The sequence below is a fragment of the Rhinolophus sinicus genome, linkage group LG01, assembly GCF_036562045.2.
Source record: "Rhinolophus sinicus isolate RSC01 linkage group LG01, ASM3656204v1, whole genome shotgun sequence".
Lineage (NCBI taxonomy): Eukaryota > Metazoa > Chordata > Mammalia > Chiroptera > Rhinolophidae > Rhinolophus > Rhinolophus sinicus.
In genome coordinates this window covers 195429361-195448352 of record NC_133751.1, presented here as the reverse complement: position 1 = coordinate 195448352, position 18992 = coordinate 195429361, and the positions used below count along the sequence as shown (strand labels likewise).

Genomic DNA, 18992 nt, shown 5'->3' with positions numbered 1-18992 from the left:
TTGAGAGAAAACATAACAAACAAACACACAAAAAACATGATATTTATTTTCCAGCTCCTGCCTTTCTTTAAACAAAATTATTTCATTTTTTGCAAAAGTTTATATACATTTACATGAGACAAACATCAAAAAATACAAAAGTGAAAAGCCCCCTTCCATTGCAAAGTTTTTTGGAGATGGTTTCCCAGTGTCACCAAGAAGTAAATTTGCATCTTTGTTTCTGTTCTACATCTTGTTCTTGGGAACTTCTAGGATGAGGTGTTTATAGTGTGATGTTCATTCTAAAAGTTCTGCCTTCTTGTTTGAAGGATCAAATCAGGGCCCTCGATCTTTCTCCAATACCCTGGCCTTTCCCTTGTCACACCTGATTTCCCTGCACCAGTAGTTTTCAATTGAAGGTGAGTTTGCTGCTGCCCCCCACCCTACCTCCTGGGGACATTTAGCAATGTCCGGAGACATTGGCACACTGGGGAGGGGTGCTACTGTCAGTGAGTGGGTAGAGACCAAGGGTGATGTGGAATATCCCGCAGTGTACAGGGCAGCCCCCACCCCCAACAAGAAATTATCTCGCCCCAATATACATAGTGTCCAGGCTGAAACCCAGCCCTCACCCAATTGCCACTGAAATTTCCCTATTTCTGTCACCTGGTCACTTTGGCCAAAAGTCCTGGGTTTAATCCTGAGTTGTTATCCTTCTTTTCTGTTTTCCTCATTTTTCCTATTCCATTCAATATCCAGAGTTTCACTTGGGTTTTTTCCTTGGAAATTTCTGGTCATCGGTTGTTTTCTTCATTCCTACTACCAGCATCATTGCATGCACGCACTTGGGTGAAAAATTATACTTTCACAGGTCTCAATAGCTCCAGTCTTTTTTCCCTCCTATCCTTATACTTTACTGCTAAATTAAATTCCCTCAAATACTATTTTCCCCACATCAAAAATTTTCAATGATTCCTTTCTGGAACCTCCCTATTTTAGGATTCCTTAACAGCTGGGCCCTTACCACCACCTTCCTCATATGCCTTATACAAACTTTCCATTATAGCCAAACTGGCCTACTCATCATTCCATTTTTTTGTCTAAATGTAATAACCAACTAAATAATTCTATGTTAGTAGACCTATTAGATAGCAAAATGATTGACAAAAATTGGTTTATTTGGGGGAAGATTTTATCCTAGACATCTGAGGACTCTGGGGTCAGGCTAATTGGAAACAGTTCTTATCTCTGCCACTGACTAGCTTAGAAAAGTTACTTTATCTCCCCATCTGTAAAATGGGCTAACAATAATAATTATTTCATAAGATTACTGTGTAACTTAGAATAGTCCCTGGCATATAGTAAGCACTATAATATTCACTATTATTCCGAAAGGAAAGAGTGCTATAGTATTTTCTTTATAAACTCTCATCTGAAGGTCATTACTGATGTGTAGTGTAATGTTCTTGTGCCTAGTGTTGTGGCAGCCAAAATGATGCACACTCTAATGCACTAATTGTTTGATCAATTGCTGAGTGTTTTCTGAAAATATCATCAACCAGATTTTTGTAATCTCTCCCTCTTACTCTCTCTCTCTCCCCATATATATATATATATATATATATATATATATATATATATATATATATGTGTGTGTGTGTGTGTGTGTGTGTATATATATATGTGTGTGTGTGTGTATATATACACACATATGTGTATATATGTATATATATATGTATATATATGTTTATTTATTTATTTATCCTGAGCGGCCCTAAAAGATTCTGGAAACCTAAAAATTTCTACATGATGCAAAAACCTCGGCATACTCACTGTTCCCACAGCGAAGTTCTCCTGGTTGCCAGGGTTATCAAGTTTCTGAAGTTCCATATCCAGTTTGTTCGCTATGAATTAATATGTGGCTCTGATCTACTTGGGAAAACTGTAAAAAGCAATTAAGAGCAAACCAGACCCAAGAATAAAGGACAGGCTTTTTTTCTTTTGCTAGAGGTTCAGTATTTTTCACTGTAGCTCCCTATGGGTGGGTTGGGAAGTGGCGCAATTCGTTAAGTTATTTTGACATTGGTGGCGTGTGTGTGTGTGTGTGTGTGTGTGTGTGTGTGTGTGTGTGTGTAAGGAGAGTTGGCTTTTATCCCTGAACCTGCTCCTTCTTTGCAGAATTGCTGTGTCTCCCTGTTCTTTTCCCTCTTTCCCGTGTGGTCTCTCTCCCTCTGAGTGAAGGTGGAAGCAGGGAAGTCCAACAGATGGAACAATGCGGATGTGTAATGATATGACTTTACTGCCAGGTGCCCAGGCCCCGGGTACCATCTTACTGCCCAGTGCCCAGGCTCCAGGTACCATTTCACTGCCCGGTGTACAGGCTCCGGATACCATTTTACTTCGTGACTCAAATCCATTCCTTTTGCGACCTCCTCTGTGCAGTAGCAAACTCTCCCAAAGTCCTCTGTCAACCAGCACCGCTTAAGTGAAGCTAGTAGACAAGTGAAGATCTGCATGTAATTACTGCTTAATTCATTTGCATGTGGATGTTCTCATTATAATGTCATTAGCATGGGGGAGGGAGTCTGGTTGCCATAGCAACCAGGAGTGGGGCAGGTGCAATTCAGCCTCAAATGGCTTCTCGGTGGTTTGGTCAAGCTCCACCTGGATTCCTGGCTCTTACCACACTTTGGTTGCCAGAACGAAAACATTCCACAGCTTTACCCTCTTTCTTTTGGCTGTGTCTCTGGAATTTCTTGGTAACCTGTACAGTTCTGCTCGATTTTACTAATAACTCCTTTTATTTTAGCGAGCCATGCTGGGGATTTGAGCCTGTGTTGTCCAATACAGTAGCCTGTCGCCACATGGGGCAATGAAGCCCTTGAAATGGGATTAGTAGGAACTGAGGTGTGCTTTGTAAGGCTAATAATATACACAAAGGTCCTCAAAGACTTCGTTTGAACACAATGAGTGTAAATGATCTCAATAATTTTCTTAATTTTGAGTGTATGTTGAAATGGAACTATTTCAGCTGTATGGAACTAAATAAAATATATTATTGATGTCAATTTCACCTAGCTCTTTTTGTTTTCAATTATGTTTACTAAAACATTTAAAATTAAATACGTGGTTCATATATATGTTTCATATTATATTTTTGTGGGCAGCACTGTCCGGGATGATGGATTCCTCTTCCAAATCTCTCCTCTGATCAGCGCTGCCTTCTTTATCCCTATAGAATTGATAGTAGATGTTATCCCAGGCAGAAATTCCACACCTAATTCTTTCTGGATTGCCTACCAATTTGCTTGTTTAAGCCATAATTTCATAAAAATTCTTAGAGGTTAAGGAATTCAATTTTCCCATCAAGAGAGGAATTTCCTCTGAAAGCATGGCTGATAGATGTTTAACTGTAGGGTTTTGCTTGAGCCTTTCCTCGGGGCCACCACTTTACAGAACAGCAGAAAGAGAAAAACTCAAATCGTAAGAAAGTGTTTCCTTACATTGACAAGAAATCTGCTTCCTTATCAAAGCTCCCGCTGGTTTTAGTTCTGCCCTTGGAACAAAATAGAGTAAGGAGGGCTTCCTCATGACAGTCTTCCATTTACTTGAAGACAGCTGTCATGGTCTGCTACACTAAGCTCCTCTTTGTTAAACATTACCCACTCCCCTCAACAATTTCTCATAAATCATGGCTTTGAGGCCCAACTATCCTTGTTGTCCCCTTCCGGATTTTTGCCATTTGTCAATGTCCCTGCAAAAATGTGGAACCCAGAAAAGAACACCCAATTCCAGATGTGGTACACACTGAGTAGAAGATGATAAGAGCATTCCATCTTTTCATCTGGACTCTAGAGTTTGGTTTATTTAAGCCTAAAACTGCTTTTGTTGTCTTATCTCCGATCTCCCATTGTTGACACATTGGAGCTTTTTATCCATTAAACCTAACAGATCTTTTTTTTTTATATATAAACTGGTATGAAGTCCTAGCTTCTTTGTTACAGACTTACGTAATTAATCTTTTAAAATTGAAACCCAAGACTTAATGTTTCTCTTAATAAAATTTCACTTTGGGGGCTTCATTCTACTATTCCAGTGTACCAAGAAAATTTTAAGTCTGGTTCTTGCTCAGTAAATTAGCTATTCTTGTCAGTTGTGTACCAAAGATGCTATTAATCAGTTTTGCTATCATCTTAATCACTGATAAATGTGTTGACCTAGATAGAGCCATCTTGTCCGTTAAAATATGAGAGACTTTGTCAACTATCTTTCTAAAATCAAGATACTTCATGGTCTGTTCTACCAGAAAAAATAACATTTGGCAACTCTTTATTGTGTGTCTACTATGTGCCAGAAATTTTTGAAGTACTGAGGTATGACTTAAATTTGGTGAAACAATTCTGATGCCTACTGATGCCCCATATGTGTTCCCAAACTATGTCTTTAGTAACCTGTGAGGACTGCTAGGACATTTTGCCAGAAAGCCTTATTAATCTTGCTGGTTTATAATTTCTGTAGTCCAACCTTTTCACTTTTCAAATAACAGGATGCCTTTTGTCATTTGCAAGTTTTTCCACAACCCATTAATTCTTAGTGTGTCTTTAAAATTATCAACCATGATTTCTCAATTGTAGAAGTTATTTTATTTTCCTAGGAAAGAGTTCAACTGTACTTGGAGATTTATAGTTATTTAGAGAGTTGTTCTCAATTCTCCTCTTTCTCTTCCCCCATCCTGGGGAAACTGTATCTGCCTTGGATACCAGTGTAGTCTGGTATCTAATACTGGACCTAATTGCTGACTGCTTACATTTTCAATCTTTTTTCCTTGCTTTCCCAGTATGAAAGCCTATCTCTTCATCGCAGTGAAAAAGAAGGAACAGTAAGTTAAACAGGTCTTCTGCCTCTCTCTTTATTATTAATATTAAAGCATCTTGCCTCAGGCATGCTCAATGAATCTGTTCCTTATTCATTTTCTGAAAGCAAAAGGTACCCCCTAGTTTTATATACACAGTTTTCATCAAAACAATGAGATAGATTCCAGGAGGCTCTCTTGGTTTCTATACCTGGATTTCTTAGTAGACCATTTGAAGGCTTTGAATACTTATTTTTCTTTTCTATACTATGTTTCCAACTTGTAAAGATGTAATCAATTAAAATGAAAAATTTATGCAAATTGTCATCAGGTTTTCTATAGAAACAATCCATTCATTTCCCATTTGGGACTGATGTTTTCTTGTTTGGGGTAGCTTCTGCAGAAGCATATACTATCTTTCTATTAACACATTTTATAAAATAGACTAATAAAATATTGTGAAACTCATTATTCATTTATTTCTAAGCTCAATGTTTGCATTGTCACCTATATTTCATATCCGTATATGCCACTGTGATCAGCAATAGTTGTGTGGTTATAATGGTCTAGTGTCATACATTGAAATCTTTTGTATAGCAAATGCTACAAGGCCCCAGAGGGAAAGTTCTAAACAGGTGCCTTTGAAAAAGAGGATGATAAATTGTTGCTATCCGTGTTGCCAAAGGCAAGTGATTATATATAATTGAATGAATCTTGAAAAGTACCGTAAGTAAGAGTTTGGTGTTCTGCATTTATAAATGTTACATGCACACTTAGATTGTATCTACTCGTGTAATGAGAAGGCAAACTGTGAAAGAGTAATTTGTCTAATTCACTCAAAATTATCATATCAATCATTTGTATATTTCAAAAGAAAAATCTAAGTGCCTGAATTATGGAAATAATTACTTCATTTCTCCATTCCCTTTGCTCTGTGCATATGAAGACATAATCTGATAGACTATGTTTTTTTTTTTTCTCTTTTTAGAAAAAGACAGTCATTTAAAATTGGGAACCACCCAATATAATCTCTGAAAACCTTTCACATTTTTGCATCTGGCTTCTTTTGATAAATATTATCTTCTCATTTTTACAGCAATTTTTCCAAAACAAACAGCATCTTTTAAAAAGTTTTTTGTCAGAATAATGCAAATTAAAAATTGTAGCATAATATTGTATATTTTTCCTTACAATATTTCAAAAACAGCCTTGAATTGATTTGGATCATACTGGCTTACTTAACTCAGTTAAAATCACTAAACATAACTGCAAGTAGATACTGATCACAATTTTATTCACATCTCAGATTTACAATAGCCTCAAAGTATTTCGCTTGATTTGTTTTTCCACCAATAATTTAGTTTAATTTATCTCTATACAAAATCTGAATAGGTTATCAAAGTATTGAAATATATAATTCTTTTAGGAAAACTGTGATTCTCAGATAGTCCTTATTTTTGCACCCAATGATTTTATTACAACCTGTAAGAAATTTTTCTAACTAAAAGATAGCAATGGATTGACTAATTAAAAATGCATCCATCTGTTGGTAGCTTGTTGTCTTGTTATTTGAAACATGCAGATCTAAGTGGATTTTATTTATGAAGACCCTCTAGCTGTGAATTATGAAATCATAAGCTTGCATTCATAAGCACAATAAAGGTTAACATTACAACAAAAGTTAAACATACAGAGCATTTCATATTTCTTTAATAGGTTTGAGTTTTTAATGTAATTTTGAAAAACAGAGCTTTTTAATATAAAATGCAAAATAAGTTTTAGCTATTCTCCTTATAGAATTTTTACAGAACTCAAGATTTTACATACAAAAAAAGATTCATATGACTCATTCAGTGTTTGCTTTGTTTATGAATAGCAGAGAATTACTTTGAAGTGATTGAATATGAAGCTTTATTTGCCCCCAAGGAAAAAAGTGTGGCAATCACTAGAAGTAGGATTATATTATATTAGAGTTGAAAGGAACCATAGATTGGAAACTGAGGCTTAAAGAGATGTGATTACTTGTCCAACATCAAGCAATTTGGAATCCAGGACTCTTGCTTTCTAATAGTTCATTCCTTTCATTGTTTAATGAGTTTATGTGGCACCCTGAGCTAAATTATTTAATTTCCCTGCTCTGCTTTGTTATATTATAAACAGAGTCCACATTCCATGAGTTAAGATTTTGTCATCTGTGTTTGGGAGAGAGCAATTTTGACTGACATCTATGTTTCAATATAAATTTCAGGTATAAGAAAGAAGTAATGGCTCATACTTTGTGACAGCCAAACAAAAAAGCAGTGTATGTGTACATGCCCACATGCACACACATGTACACACACGCATTCTGCAACAGATGAAGCCTAACACATAAAATCTATAGCTATAAAAACAGGTTAGTCTCTGCAAGATATGATACTTGGAAAGAAGACAGTTCTCTGTGGACTCACAATGAGTCTACCTCTGAAGTTAAGACTAATGACAATAGAAACAGTAATCTTTGGCAGGAAAGTACTCGTGATGCTCTTTAAAACCATCTCAGACAATTATATTAAATAATAGAAACATATGGTTCAATTTGTTAAAAAATGAGTTGCCCTAATTACCCAGTACCTCACCCATTGAACACCAAATTAAGACACAATAATATTAATGGCAAACAATAATTTTGTGTCAGGTATTCTGTTTATGGCTGTATATATCTTAATTAACTCCTATAACAATCCTGACTCCCCCACTTACAGATAAAGAAACTGGGACATAATGAAAAGTACTGTGTGTGAGATGAAGAGCAGAAAAAGTGAGGGCTCAGATGAGGATAAATATTGGATGGACAGTTAGGATCCTTTAATTAAGTGACTCCCTCTCTTGCTTTGTCCATAAAATGCGAAACTTGAATTTGAGTCTCAGTAAAGTTACAAATCACATGTCATGGGCAATTGAGGCCACGTTCAAATGGTCAAAACTTTCAACATTAAATCTGTCATTCAATCACTACACTATAACCATGAAGAAATAGATTTTTACACAATACGTAATTCTGACCATGTTTTTTGAAAGGTCAGCCAATTCTAAATTATCCTTGATTCCTGAAGAAAAGTGAGATCCAGATAAAATATAAAAGCATTTGTTTCTCTAACCCACATTTTAATCACCAATTTGGACATTCTGAACCATCTAACCTTTAAGCACAGTTGCTGACAATTAGCTAACTTATTTGTGTTTGTTTGGGGTTTTATTCCTGTTCTTGTTGGGAGCAAATAATCAACTAAAAGAAGCAAAGGTCGGTGGTTTGGGGGACAATCTTTAAGCTCCTTAAATCAAAACTCCACTGCAGAGACAATGGAGAATGTAATTAGATACTCTGTTTAGAGAGGTGGGCACGTTTGTCCAATATGGTATAACACAAGGCCATTCATTTTGGTTTGACAGCAAGCAAGTAATTGTGTGAAAATCTGAATTTATTCCCCAAATGGCTATAATGGATGTGCCCCAGGAGGAAAGTCAATGCAAATCCTATCTGGTCACAGAAAAGAAGTAAACCTTCCAAAGTGTTGGGAAAATTTTCACCATCAGCTAGTTCAATTTTATTTTATTGAATAGATTAATCACAACCTAATTTATTTGGAATACATATGCAGGAAAACACCCCTCCACACACAGTGTGACTACCTACTGAAATTCATTTTTATGGTTATTATTTCCCAAATTAAATACACAGAACATAAATGGAAAATGTATTTTTCCATGGTGAAGAAAGAATTAAAAAGAAATTCAATAATATGGACCTAAAAGCAAAAATCAATAACTTATTTTGAGGTTTAAAGAGGCAATTTTATACAGATGCCAATTTTTACGGAGCTTATTTTTTCTTTAACAGTCAACCATCCTTCCTTCCTCCCCCCATATAAATTGCATTTATTCTGAGTTAGAAGGCAAGATGGTATTATTCCGAGTAATATTCTTTAGAGATAATGAACTTCAGTGGCTTACCAAGTGTATTTCTAGATTTGTATGAGTTTGTTCCTATGTGTGTGCATATGTGTGTGTGAAATTTGTACAGATAATCCAGAGGCACACTTTGTATTTAAATACACCAAACCAACCCAAATTGAAATCTAAAGACCAATAGTATTCTTGACATTATCTTACTAAGAAGACAGTTTACTAAAAGCCTATTTCTATCCACGAGTAAGTGTAATTTATGGGAGGTGGGGAGTTTCCAGAGTTTTAAAATATTAATTCCAAGTACTACTTCATTTGTTCTCACCGATTTTATCATTTTGAAAATTAATCAACTGTCAAAAAAGTTGAACTCTAAGTGATATTAGGTTTAAATTATGCATGTGTGTTTTATCAAAACATGAAGAGCAAAACATATTATAGAATAATAAAGAGGCAAATAATCTTTGATGAAGAATCTATGTAAACTGAGAATAATCAATAATATGGCTTTAACATTAAAAGTTAAAGTCTTTACTATCTCTGTTGTTCTTCAGAGGTGTGTGTGTGTGTGTGTGAGCTGTGTTTGTATGATTTTCCAGAATTCTTTACTTTTAGACTTGTTCTATTTTTTTTATACTACGTACCAGAAGAAGCACTGTTTTTGAAGGTTAGCTGGGTTCAGAAAAAAAAAAAATCACAAAATTATTTTCTTGGTAATTATTAGCTTTACACTCAACTGCTTTAAGGCACTGGTGAATCAAACATTTGTGAAACATTCCCAGTGGATTTGCCAAGCATCTGTGTTAACATCCCAAATAAACTCCAGGGTTATAAAATTCTTTACTCTGGTTTATTGGTTATACTCTTGCCCCTGAACAACTGCTGCCTTTTGCTTGGTAGACGAGAAACCCAATTGTTACAAGTGACAGCGCTCCCAGAAAGACAGCGAAACAGACCATTTATATAGGACAATGAACTATAATACTCAAATTTGTATCAGTCACACTTTTCTCTTTTATGTGTTCTTATCTCCAGTACAACAAAACTAAAAGTAGAAACACAATGAAAGTAAAACGTGAGTATAGCTAGCTAATACAAAAAGTAAAGTATAATGCATTATACTATGTTATAATGTATTCTATACGTTAAGTGACATGTACCTTAACTGAAATGGAGGCAAATATATTTCATTTCCAATGAGAAGGTGAAAATTAATCTGTTTGGAGGATAGCAGGGCTCCTAGTGATTTTCACATAAACTTGGAAAATTTTGTTAAAGATACGACGACTTTAGCTGGTCAGGAATATGTTGTCAAAGTGAAGAGACTCATAATTAGAATGCAGATATCACCAAATAAAAACAAAGTAATTAAAATAAGGCCTATATCTTAATTCAGGCTCTCTTTCTAGAGATCAAAATTTCAATTTATGCTAATGACCTATCTGACTTTTCGGGGAAGTAATCTGCTGTACAAATAGAAATGTCTCAATAGTGTGGTTTCATATTCCAGGATGCAGCCTCCCTCTGATATTAAGACATTAAATTATACAGGATGCAATCTGTACAAAGTCATAAGCAGAACATTCCTCCAGCTACTCTCCAATTAGCAAGAACAAATACTCTCACGTAATTTTATGAAGAAATGTTAGTACTTACAGGTCAGCTAAGAATCAGTCAATCCAAGAAAAGGGAAGCTAGACACATGTGTTCCCTCACCCTAGGAGAGAAACTAGCACTATTCGTGGGCACCAAGCCCTGATAAATTTCAGCAAGGGTGCTTTATTCTTTGCATCAACAAGCCTTGGAATGCTTGCTCTCCCGGGATAATTTCACGTTACGTTGGCCTTTGGTTACTGATGCGGGGGGTTGGCATATGTGTTTGCATTTTTTGCCTATGTTGGAAAAAGCAGTTTCTGAAGGGCCATGCATCAAAACCCTCCCACCAGTAGTCTCCCACCCCCAGCTTTGAAAGAATTGGTTGTGGCCCCCCACTCTTTCCATCTAAATGTAGTGCTGGGCTCAGGAGGCTTGGGGAAACAAAGCTTCCATCCCAGGCTGTCACTTGACTGACAGTAAAAAGGTTGCAGGGAGATAGACAGCTGTGTGTAGGTGGACATGGAAAAAAACAGAGAGCTGAGCAGATTAAATCAGAATACAGCAAGAGGAAGGTTCTAAATCACAGACCTTTCCAGACTTAGAAGGCTTTAGGAGACTTAAAGCGGGCTAATCTTATTTTTAATCGAAGTCAGGATTCTAAAACAAGTACTCGAGTTTATAAATAGATGGATATCTATAACACATAAATACACACTGTAAAGTGGCACAAGAAGTGCATTGCTAAAGAAAACTGTCAGTGGGAAGACGCAAGGCATCCTGAATTTCCTCATTACCTTTTCAGTTCAACCTTTGAAGTGAGTTCCACATTGCAAATGTCATTCTTGGAGTAACTTGACCAGGGTGGCTGGCTAAGCAGAATGGGCACAACTAGGCATTTATCGACGTAATTTAAATGATAATAATCCAAGTGAAAACTATAAAAGTTTCAGATGAGAACATAATGAGACACACAGAGGAAGTGAGGCCCAGCTTTACTGAGCTGCAGTAAACTGACCATTTAGTGGAACAGACTTAATTAATTTCCTACCGATGTTCAATTACCTCTGATAGGTGTCTAATGTAACATAAATAGGCAGGTTGGGTTGCAGCGATGGGACCTCGCTCTTCAAGTTAACGTATGTTGGAATCCGTCGCATAATCACCTGAGAGTGTTTGCATTCAAATTTGTTTTCATTCAGAGCTGCAGGAGAGGAAGGGGATTGAGACTTAAAAGTGATGACATACATATTATCCTCAGTTAATCCTCAGTGTCTAAGTAAACCCCACCTACAATATTTGTAATGTAGAAATGTTCCATATAGAAAAAAGTTTTATCCCAAACTAAGATAACTCGGTCTTTAATCCAGATAGAAATGGTTAAGGGGATCCTTCTCAGAGTGCTATTTTCACACACAGTCACAAATTTAAATAATAAATCTCATGAAAATACCATTCTCTGTATTTTAATGCCTAAGTTTTTAACTCATTCTCTCATTGCCCAGCAAAAAGAAAACCTGGGGTGTGTATGCATAGAATTGAATAACAAGAAAAACAAATGATTGAGTTGATATACTTTAAATGTCAGTTTGAGTCAAATGATCCGTTACTAACTGAATTTCTTTTTACCTCTCTACTTCAAATAACTCATTGTCTGCCTGAATTTAAGCCAGTTTATTTGTGCAGAGATAGTCAAGTTCTAAGAAAAAGTGATTCCACGTATAACTAAGGCGAAGAAAGCTGCTTACAGAGTATACTTTAAAGTTGTATGATGTATGTATGTATACAGACTCTTGAGTTAACATTTATTTTATATGAATGCCTCATTGTTTTTAAACATTATATGTCCAGAAAGTCCCCAAATAATTCCAGTTCTAACCAAACCATGTTTATAAATCTCTCTTTTGTATTTCTTTACATAGAGAGTTTATGTTCAATTGATTTTAATAAGGTTGCATTAATTTACAGTGGAGCTCAAGTAGAATATTATTCAAGAAAAAAACCCATACCGAGTTTCCTCTTTAGTTCTTTTGAATGAATGGTCAAGGAGCACAATAGGCTTTTTGCAGGCAATAGGCTTTTTTTTTTTTTAATTTACCAATTGGCATAAATGATTAGGTCAAAGAAATAAAATATAAATACAATTTCAAAAGTAGCATTTGCTCTATAAGTGTGCTTATAAATTTCCATTATCTAAAAAAGCATGTAAAGGATTTATATTTTACATGAAAGTACATTATCTGTCATTTTAGACATCTTTAGAATACTCAAAGAACTTTTAAAAGTACAAAATAAATGCTTGAGACATAAATCCTCTGTAACATAGTACTCCGCTTTGGACTATGATGGAGGAAAGAAAAGTTAGGTTTCCAAACTTACATTCTCATTATGTAGTAAATCATAAATTATGTTCATGGTCACATATGTATTTTTTTTCTTACTTACAGCATGTCATTGCAATTACACATTGTTTTTCAAAAAGAAAAGAGAAAAAAAGAGGAGCTGTGACAGTATTCACATAAATTGGTTCTCTAACTAGATAATTATTTCTCTTTTAAAAATGGCTAAAAAACTATACCAGTTTATGTTATTCACATATATATTATCTTTAGTTTTTCATTATGAAACAACTATAATTCTGAAAGCTCTTTTAATGATCATAAATCAACCTAGTTATTAAATATTCAAGTATTTAATAGCTGAAATATTTTATGGCTGTAACTTGAAGGTTTATGTTGGCATTTGGAGTTAGAATGAGTGAAGGCCACTTCATAGATGTTGTATTGAGGGCTTCCAAGTAAAAAAACATTTTGTATTTCTTTGCGGGAATGGCTTTTATGCCTGAAAATTAAGCATAGTTTTGATATTTAACTCACATTCCCAATACAGCCAAAAACAGATGCACATGATCTCCTCTGAATTCCCCTGGTGAAAAATTCATCCTCTCTACAAAATATTTAGTTCTAGGGATCTAGAGTTTTTGCCAGACTGAAGGGAGTGTCTTCCTCTCTCTGCACCTCCCTGTCTGCAGCCACCCAGGAGAAGTAAAGTTCCTGCTTGGGTCCCACATCCCCTCACAGTGGGCGTCATGCATGCTCAGTGCTCAGAAGAAACCTCTGACATCTTAAATGCTCATCTTAAGTGGTTTTTGGCACATAATAGGTGCTTGAGAAATGTTTGTTACAACTGAATGAAAATTTAGGTATAGTACCAAATAGTTTCAGAAAAGTCTTGCCCTCTTGAAAACTCAGCTTTTCTTTCTTATCCTTTTCCATCTCGGTGACCCCAAAAGACTTTTCCTATGTCTTGTTCTCTCACGCTTCTGACTCAAAACCTGAGCCCTGTTCCCATCTTTCCCACTCTGATTTAAAGGACTAACAAGAGTCCTGCTTCTTCTTTGCATAAGAAATAGTACCAAAGCCTAGAGATCAAAAGATGAAACTTACAGCTCCGAGGAAACCCACCAAATGTTCCAGGTTACTATAGTTCAGATGCTAGCTCATGATAAGGAGTGTTGTTCTGACAAAGGTGAATATTTCGTCAGGCAGAGTTTTGGTTATTCATTATCACCAATCTTTTGATTTGGTTATGAGATTTTTGATTCCTCACATCACATTTCACTTAATTCTTTTTGAAACTATTATATTTGGAGACAGATCCATTCCTTAGGTTCAAAACCAGTAGAATCACTTAGGAATATAAGTTGAGTGTGAGCTGTCACAAATGAACAATGAAAGAAGGGAATAATTTAGAATTTATTTTCTTCTGCTACTGCAGATGTTGGTGAAATTAAGCATTCTCCTCTCAGGGGGCTCAAAAGGTAAATCACAGTGCCTGGTTTCCTCATGGAAGGGAAGATTTAAGCTGAATCAATGATTTTGCATTTAATAATATTAAATTACTAATATTAAATTATTAGCTATTAAATAGTTCTTAATGAAATATTATTTGACAGTAATAACTGCCTACCATGTGCCAGATACTACACTCCGTGCTGTCCAAAATTCATTCAGTTTTTAGAAGAATCACATCTCAACTACAATTTGCAGGTGAGGAAACCATATCTCAGAGAAGTTAAGTAACTTACCCAAAGACACACAGCTAGTAGAAGACAAGATATAAGTTAAATCGAGGATGTGTCTGTCTTGAAAACTCTTGTTCTGGCAATGACAGAGTCTTTGCAGCCATGTTGGAGGCTCCATTTTATTGTTAATAATGCTGATATCCAGGGAAGTCCCACTAAACTAGCTAAAACAAACCTGGCAGAGTGTCTAGTAAAAGGCAGAGGGCATTCACCTTCTCATAGTCACTCTCTCTCTAGGCTTCCATGCATTCTCTTTATCGTTGCTTATTTGTCCACAGGTCAAAGGCCCTTTTCTCATTACTTTGGTGAAATTGGCTCTCCACGTAGAGGTGGAAACACTGGGAGACTTGGTGCTGTTTTAAAATGTCTTTAGAAATACCTTTGAAATTCAACCTTAATTCAACTCACCATTTAAAATATACTTTGCAGCTCAAGTCTTTGTTGTCGGTACTGTACAAAAAAGGGAAAAGTATATGGAAATTTTCAAATTATTTAATTACTATGTTCCTTAAGCTTAGAAGCATATATATTTTGACATATCTCTTAATGGATTCAAAATACCCTCAAATTCTTATAGCAGTTGGGGGGTTTTTACTCAAGAATCAAGTTACTTTATCTTTAAAGTAGGTGATTTAGGTACTTTTTAAAAGTGTGGTATTCTAGTGCATGCTTGTGATTCCACTAGACAATTGATTTGTTATAAACGCTCTCAAGTGTTTGAAAATTCATGGGTGTTTTCCAATTAAGTGTGTGTGGGGGGGAGTTCTGCAATGGTGGTGGATCGTGGTCACCATCATTTTTTCATGTTGCCCTGTTTTTAGGAGAAATGGTGTCAGATTAGAACACTTTTCCTCTAGGTAGTCAAAATGGACAGAAGAATTTTCCACAGCTCATTCCTGGTCTTCCACCCCGTACTGCTTTCAAGAGGAAGTTATAGTTCAGTTTTTCCCAGTAGGAATTTCCTGTCTCTTGGATCTCCAGATTATTGGGTTGCTCTGAGGTCTAAAAAGGGAAAAGAGGAAGGAAAAATGGGAAGTCACTAAATGTACCCTAGCATATCAAGCCTGCGTTCAGGCAGCTGCGGCTGGAAAGACTTTGTTTAATATTCAGAATGTGTATACCAGGAGAAAAAAATGGTATGTGTCAGAAATTTTACTGTTTTTAAGGCGGCAGGCAGTCAATTTCCCATTTCAACCATACATACATGCAAAACTCAAGCTCCTGCAGAGAGGCAGCCAGCAACTATCGTTTCGAATGTTTTAAACAGAGTTCGGATGGCTTTCCCTTTTGATACTGTGTACCAAATGACAGGGACCAATACTCATCATCTTCAAGCTCAGGAAGACACATGAAAGAACCTGGAAACGCATTCCTTAAAGGAATTTCGTGCAGTTATTTTAAATAATTTATACACACATACATATACCATATCCCCCGTGTGCATTTCGCCCCCTTTTTACTTGTGAAGTCAGTAGCTGCAATAACTGACATCCACTTCCTCAGTGTGACATTTCAGCAGGTCTCGCACTGAAATGCCCAAATGCCTGAAGCCGCACAAGCTGTCGCTCTTGTCCACTGACTCACAACTACTGCCCAGCGTCTTGCCAAGGGCGCTGGAGCAAAAAGTTGCCCATCTTATTACCCCGGGTCTGAGTTTGCACGGGTGCAGCTGTCCCGCCACGGAGAAGACACGGTATGCTGCGCAGGCCAATGACCTCAAATCGTGGCCGCGATCTGCTCTCTGCTCCACAGCGTTCTGCACCCCTTCCACTTTAGGATTCTTTTTTCAGGGACACCAGCTACTCAGGCAACCCCTGGGATGTTGACTTTTCGATCCCGTTTTGCGTAATCTAGCTGGCGAGGAGCGTAACAGGACTCCCGGTCCTCTCCACCGCCTCCTGCCACCACACCGCAGGGGTTGCCTGGGTGCGCAGGACTTGGGCGGGTGGATGAAAAGATGCCTCACCAACCCACCTCTCTGCGGGTTGCGGATTGCGCTTTGCGGTCTTTGTCCGCTTGCCCTTCCGCCGGCGTCGCGTACTCCCGCATATGGCCGGCAGGTGGCGCAGTTGGTTCACGATGAGCCGCTGCCAAAGACCAAAAGGCGCTTCCACCGCGCGGAGATCGCCCTCCCGCTGGGACCCAGGCTCCGGAGGAAAACCCGGCCCAACCCCGGAGGGAGCAAGAGGAGGGGCAGCCTAGGAGGAGGGAAAGAGGGAGGCTTCGTCTGTAATCCAGGCCCCTGCAAACTTCCGCAGAAACGCACGGAGTCGCGTCGGGGGCCGGTCCCTGCATCGCCGGCTGCGATGCGGTGGCGGGACGGAGCTCAGGTGGCTGCACCCGCGGCCCGAGCACTGGGGGATGGACGACGGCCCAAGGTGTCAGCGCCCCAGGGGGTCGGCAGTGACTCCTGCGGCACCTCGGCTGGGGCAGCTGCGCAAATTTCTGCGGGTCCTGCTTCGCACCACCGTCTCTTGAGGCAGGGAGGGACAGTTGTCCCGACCATCGCGGGCTGCGGTCCGAGAGCAGAGCCGCAGCAGACCGCTCCCGGCAGCTTCTGAGTTCCCGTTTGCGATGTCTGGGCAGCTGCAGGTCCCCATTCCCTACATAGCTATGCCCTTCGCTTCTATCCTCCGCGCCAACACGCAGTTGGTTCCCTGCAGCCAGGGCCCTTTCGGGGCGTCTTGCCGCGGTGGGGAGTCCTGTCCCGGGACCGGAATGAAACCCACAGCGTGAGCGCCGAGATGGGACTAGAGGAGGCTTCTCTGTTGCTAGAAAGCCATTTTTCCTGTCTCTGGAGACAGTGACTGAGTTCTGCTTCCGGCCAGGCGCTGCACTCGACGTTGGGTACCGATTAGGTCCCCTCTTTCCAGGCGGCTGGGGATCCCGGGAAGAAAGGGGTAATTAAGCCACAAAACTCCCTTCAAAAAGCATTTCTTGTGGAGATGCGCCATAAAGACACAAGACAGGGCAAGGTAGCAGAGGGTAGCTGTGGACGTGCGCAGGAGTGTGCACCCCCAGCCCGGGCGCGCGAGATGTGAACACTTCTACCCTCAAAAAAGAGCAACAGCAAAGAGGCAGGTCAACTTCATATTTATTTTATTGTAATAAAAGAGCCTTTTCCTCCACCTCAAACCTTCCGTGGGGGTAAAAAGGATTTGCTAACCTTTCCTCGAGCTCCCCCCAATCAATTCAGAGTCTTTCGAAGCTCCTTCCATCGCCCAGAGGCTGGTCCCCTGAGGTGACGTCTGGGGACCCCGCCGCCTCCGCGGGCAGGGGCGGGGACCCCCGCGGAGTTCGCTCTCACAAGCTGGGGGAGAACTCGCACCCCGCCGAGACCGGAGGGGCGGGGCCTAAAGACGGGCTCGGCTTCGTAGGGGCGGGGGCCAGGCCTCCCCGTCTGCACAACCATTGGCCGCAGGCCCCGGACTGGCGGGTGCACGTCACGGACGGGGCACACCCCCTTGGCAATGTCTTCAGCCTGCTGCACTCCTAACTTAAGCATTTATTCCACTGGGATAGAAGCGGCAGGAGCAGCGTTGGCACCAGCGAACCATGGCTGGGATATTCTATTTCGTTCTCTTTTCGTTTCTCTTTGGGATTTGCGACGCTGTCACGGGTTCCAGGGTGTACCCCGCGAATGAAGGTAAGAGTGGGCAGCCTTTCTGCGGTTGGGGACCGAGAGGGGACGATCCGCGCGGGTGAATGTTCCTCGGGAGCGCGAGGCCGGCGGGTGTAGGGTATCCCGGCGTGAGCGGTGCGCCCCGACTGGGGAGAAAGGGACCGGGGTGAAGGGATCCACGAAAGGGAGGCGGGGATCAGCGGAGTAGCTTGCCCGGAGTCGGTGATCCGTGCTTGCGGCGAGGGTGCCCAAGTTAGTAGCGAAAGGACAAAGTTTATCAGCATCCGCCAGCGAGGCCAGCATCTCGGTAGAATAGACGAGAGCCAACCCCAGGATTTAAAACACTAATTCTGTGGCCCTAGTCCTTGCTAACCCCAGCCCGGGTCGAGGGGAAACGGAAACCTGGAGCTTAGTGAGGGCTTGGTGTTCCCGGGTTCCTGTGAAAGCTTTGCAAGCTCTGGTTTCTGCAAAGTTTCACGACCCTGCGCTTCCCGGGACCCGGCTGCCGGGCCTCCGCTGCGCAGCGGTCTTGGTGCCGCGCGCCGGTCGCCAGTGACCTGATTTCTAGCACCCGGCGTCAGAAGAAACCTTTCTCCCCGCTGGGCTCCGCGCCCCGGGGGTGCGATCACTGGTCTAAGGGGTCTTATGCTCCTCACATCGTCCCTCAGACCTGGGGAACCCACCCGCAAGTTGAATATACTCGAGTTTTTGCGTTTGGGCCCAGAAGAGTATACATGGGTTAGTTTGGAGGGAACGTGCGGAACCGACTGGACCCGTCTCAGTGCCGTGTTCTGTGCGTCTGTGCGGACGTGCTGGAAGGACTGTGTGTGTCTGCGTCGAGGAGGTGGGGGTTAATCGTTTAGTTTCTGATGATCTCAGAGAAAAGCGAATTGAGTGTGCGTGTGTGTGTGCGTGTG

The 18992-nt window shown here is 39.8% G+C and overlaps 2 protein-coding genes across 3 annotated transcripts in view; one reads left to right on the top strand and one right to left on the bottom strand.

The window, feature by feature from the left end:
* Positions 1 to 15184: 15184 nt before the first annotated feature.
* On the bottom strand, positions 15185 to 17958 carry LOC141571204 (uncharacterized). The gene is made up of 3 exons (XM_074331320.1): positions 17761 to 17958; positions 16428 to 17330; positions 15185 to 15455 (listed from the first exon to the last, which is right to left on the bottom strand). Exons 1-3 carry the CDS (start codon positions 17956 to 17958, stop codon positions 15315 to 15317), a joined length of 1242 nt encoding a protein of 413 aa, XP_074187421.1. The 3' UTR covers positions 15185 to 15314.
* EPHA4 (EPH receptor A4) overlaps positions 17942 to 18992 on the top strand; it is a 125847-nt gene continuing 124796 nt past the window's right edge. For both annotated transcript variants that reach the window (XM_019753685.2, XM_019753686.2), the window contains exon 1: positions 17942 to 18099. In XM_019753685.2, the coding sequence (XP_019609244.1) occupies positions 18009 to 18099 (91 nt within the window). In that variant the 5' untranslated portion in view covers positions 17942 to 18008. The remainder of the gene's footprint in view (positions 18100 to 18992) is intronic.

Excerpts from the sequence above, each read along its gene's own strand:
- LOC141571204 (XM_074331320.1), bottom strand. The coding sequence starts at position 17,958 with ATGCTTAAGTTAGGAGTGCAGCAGGCTGAAGACATTGCCAAGGGGGTG. Across the intron at positions 17,331-17,760 it reads TGCGAGTTCTCCCCCAGCTT|CCGCCTGGAAAGAGGGGACC; the intron begins GTGAGAGCGAAC and ends CGGGATCCCCAG. Across the intron at positions 15,456-16,427 it reads AATCCGCAACCCGCAGAGAG|ACCTCAGAGCAACCCAATAA; the intron begins GTGGGTTGGTGA and ends TTCCCTTTTTAG.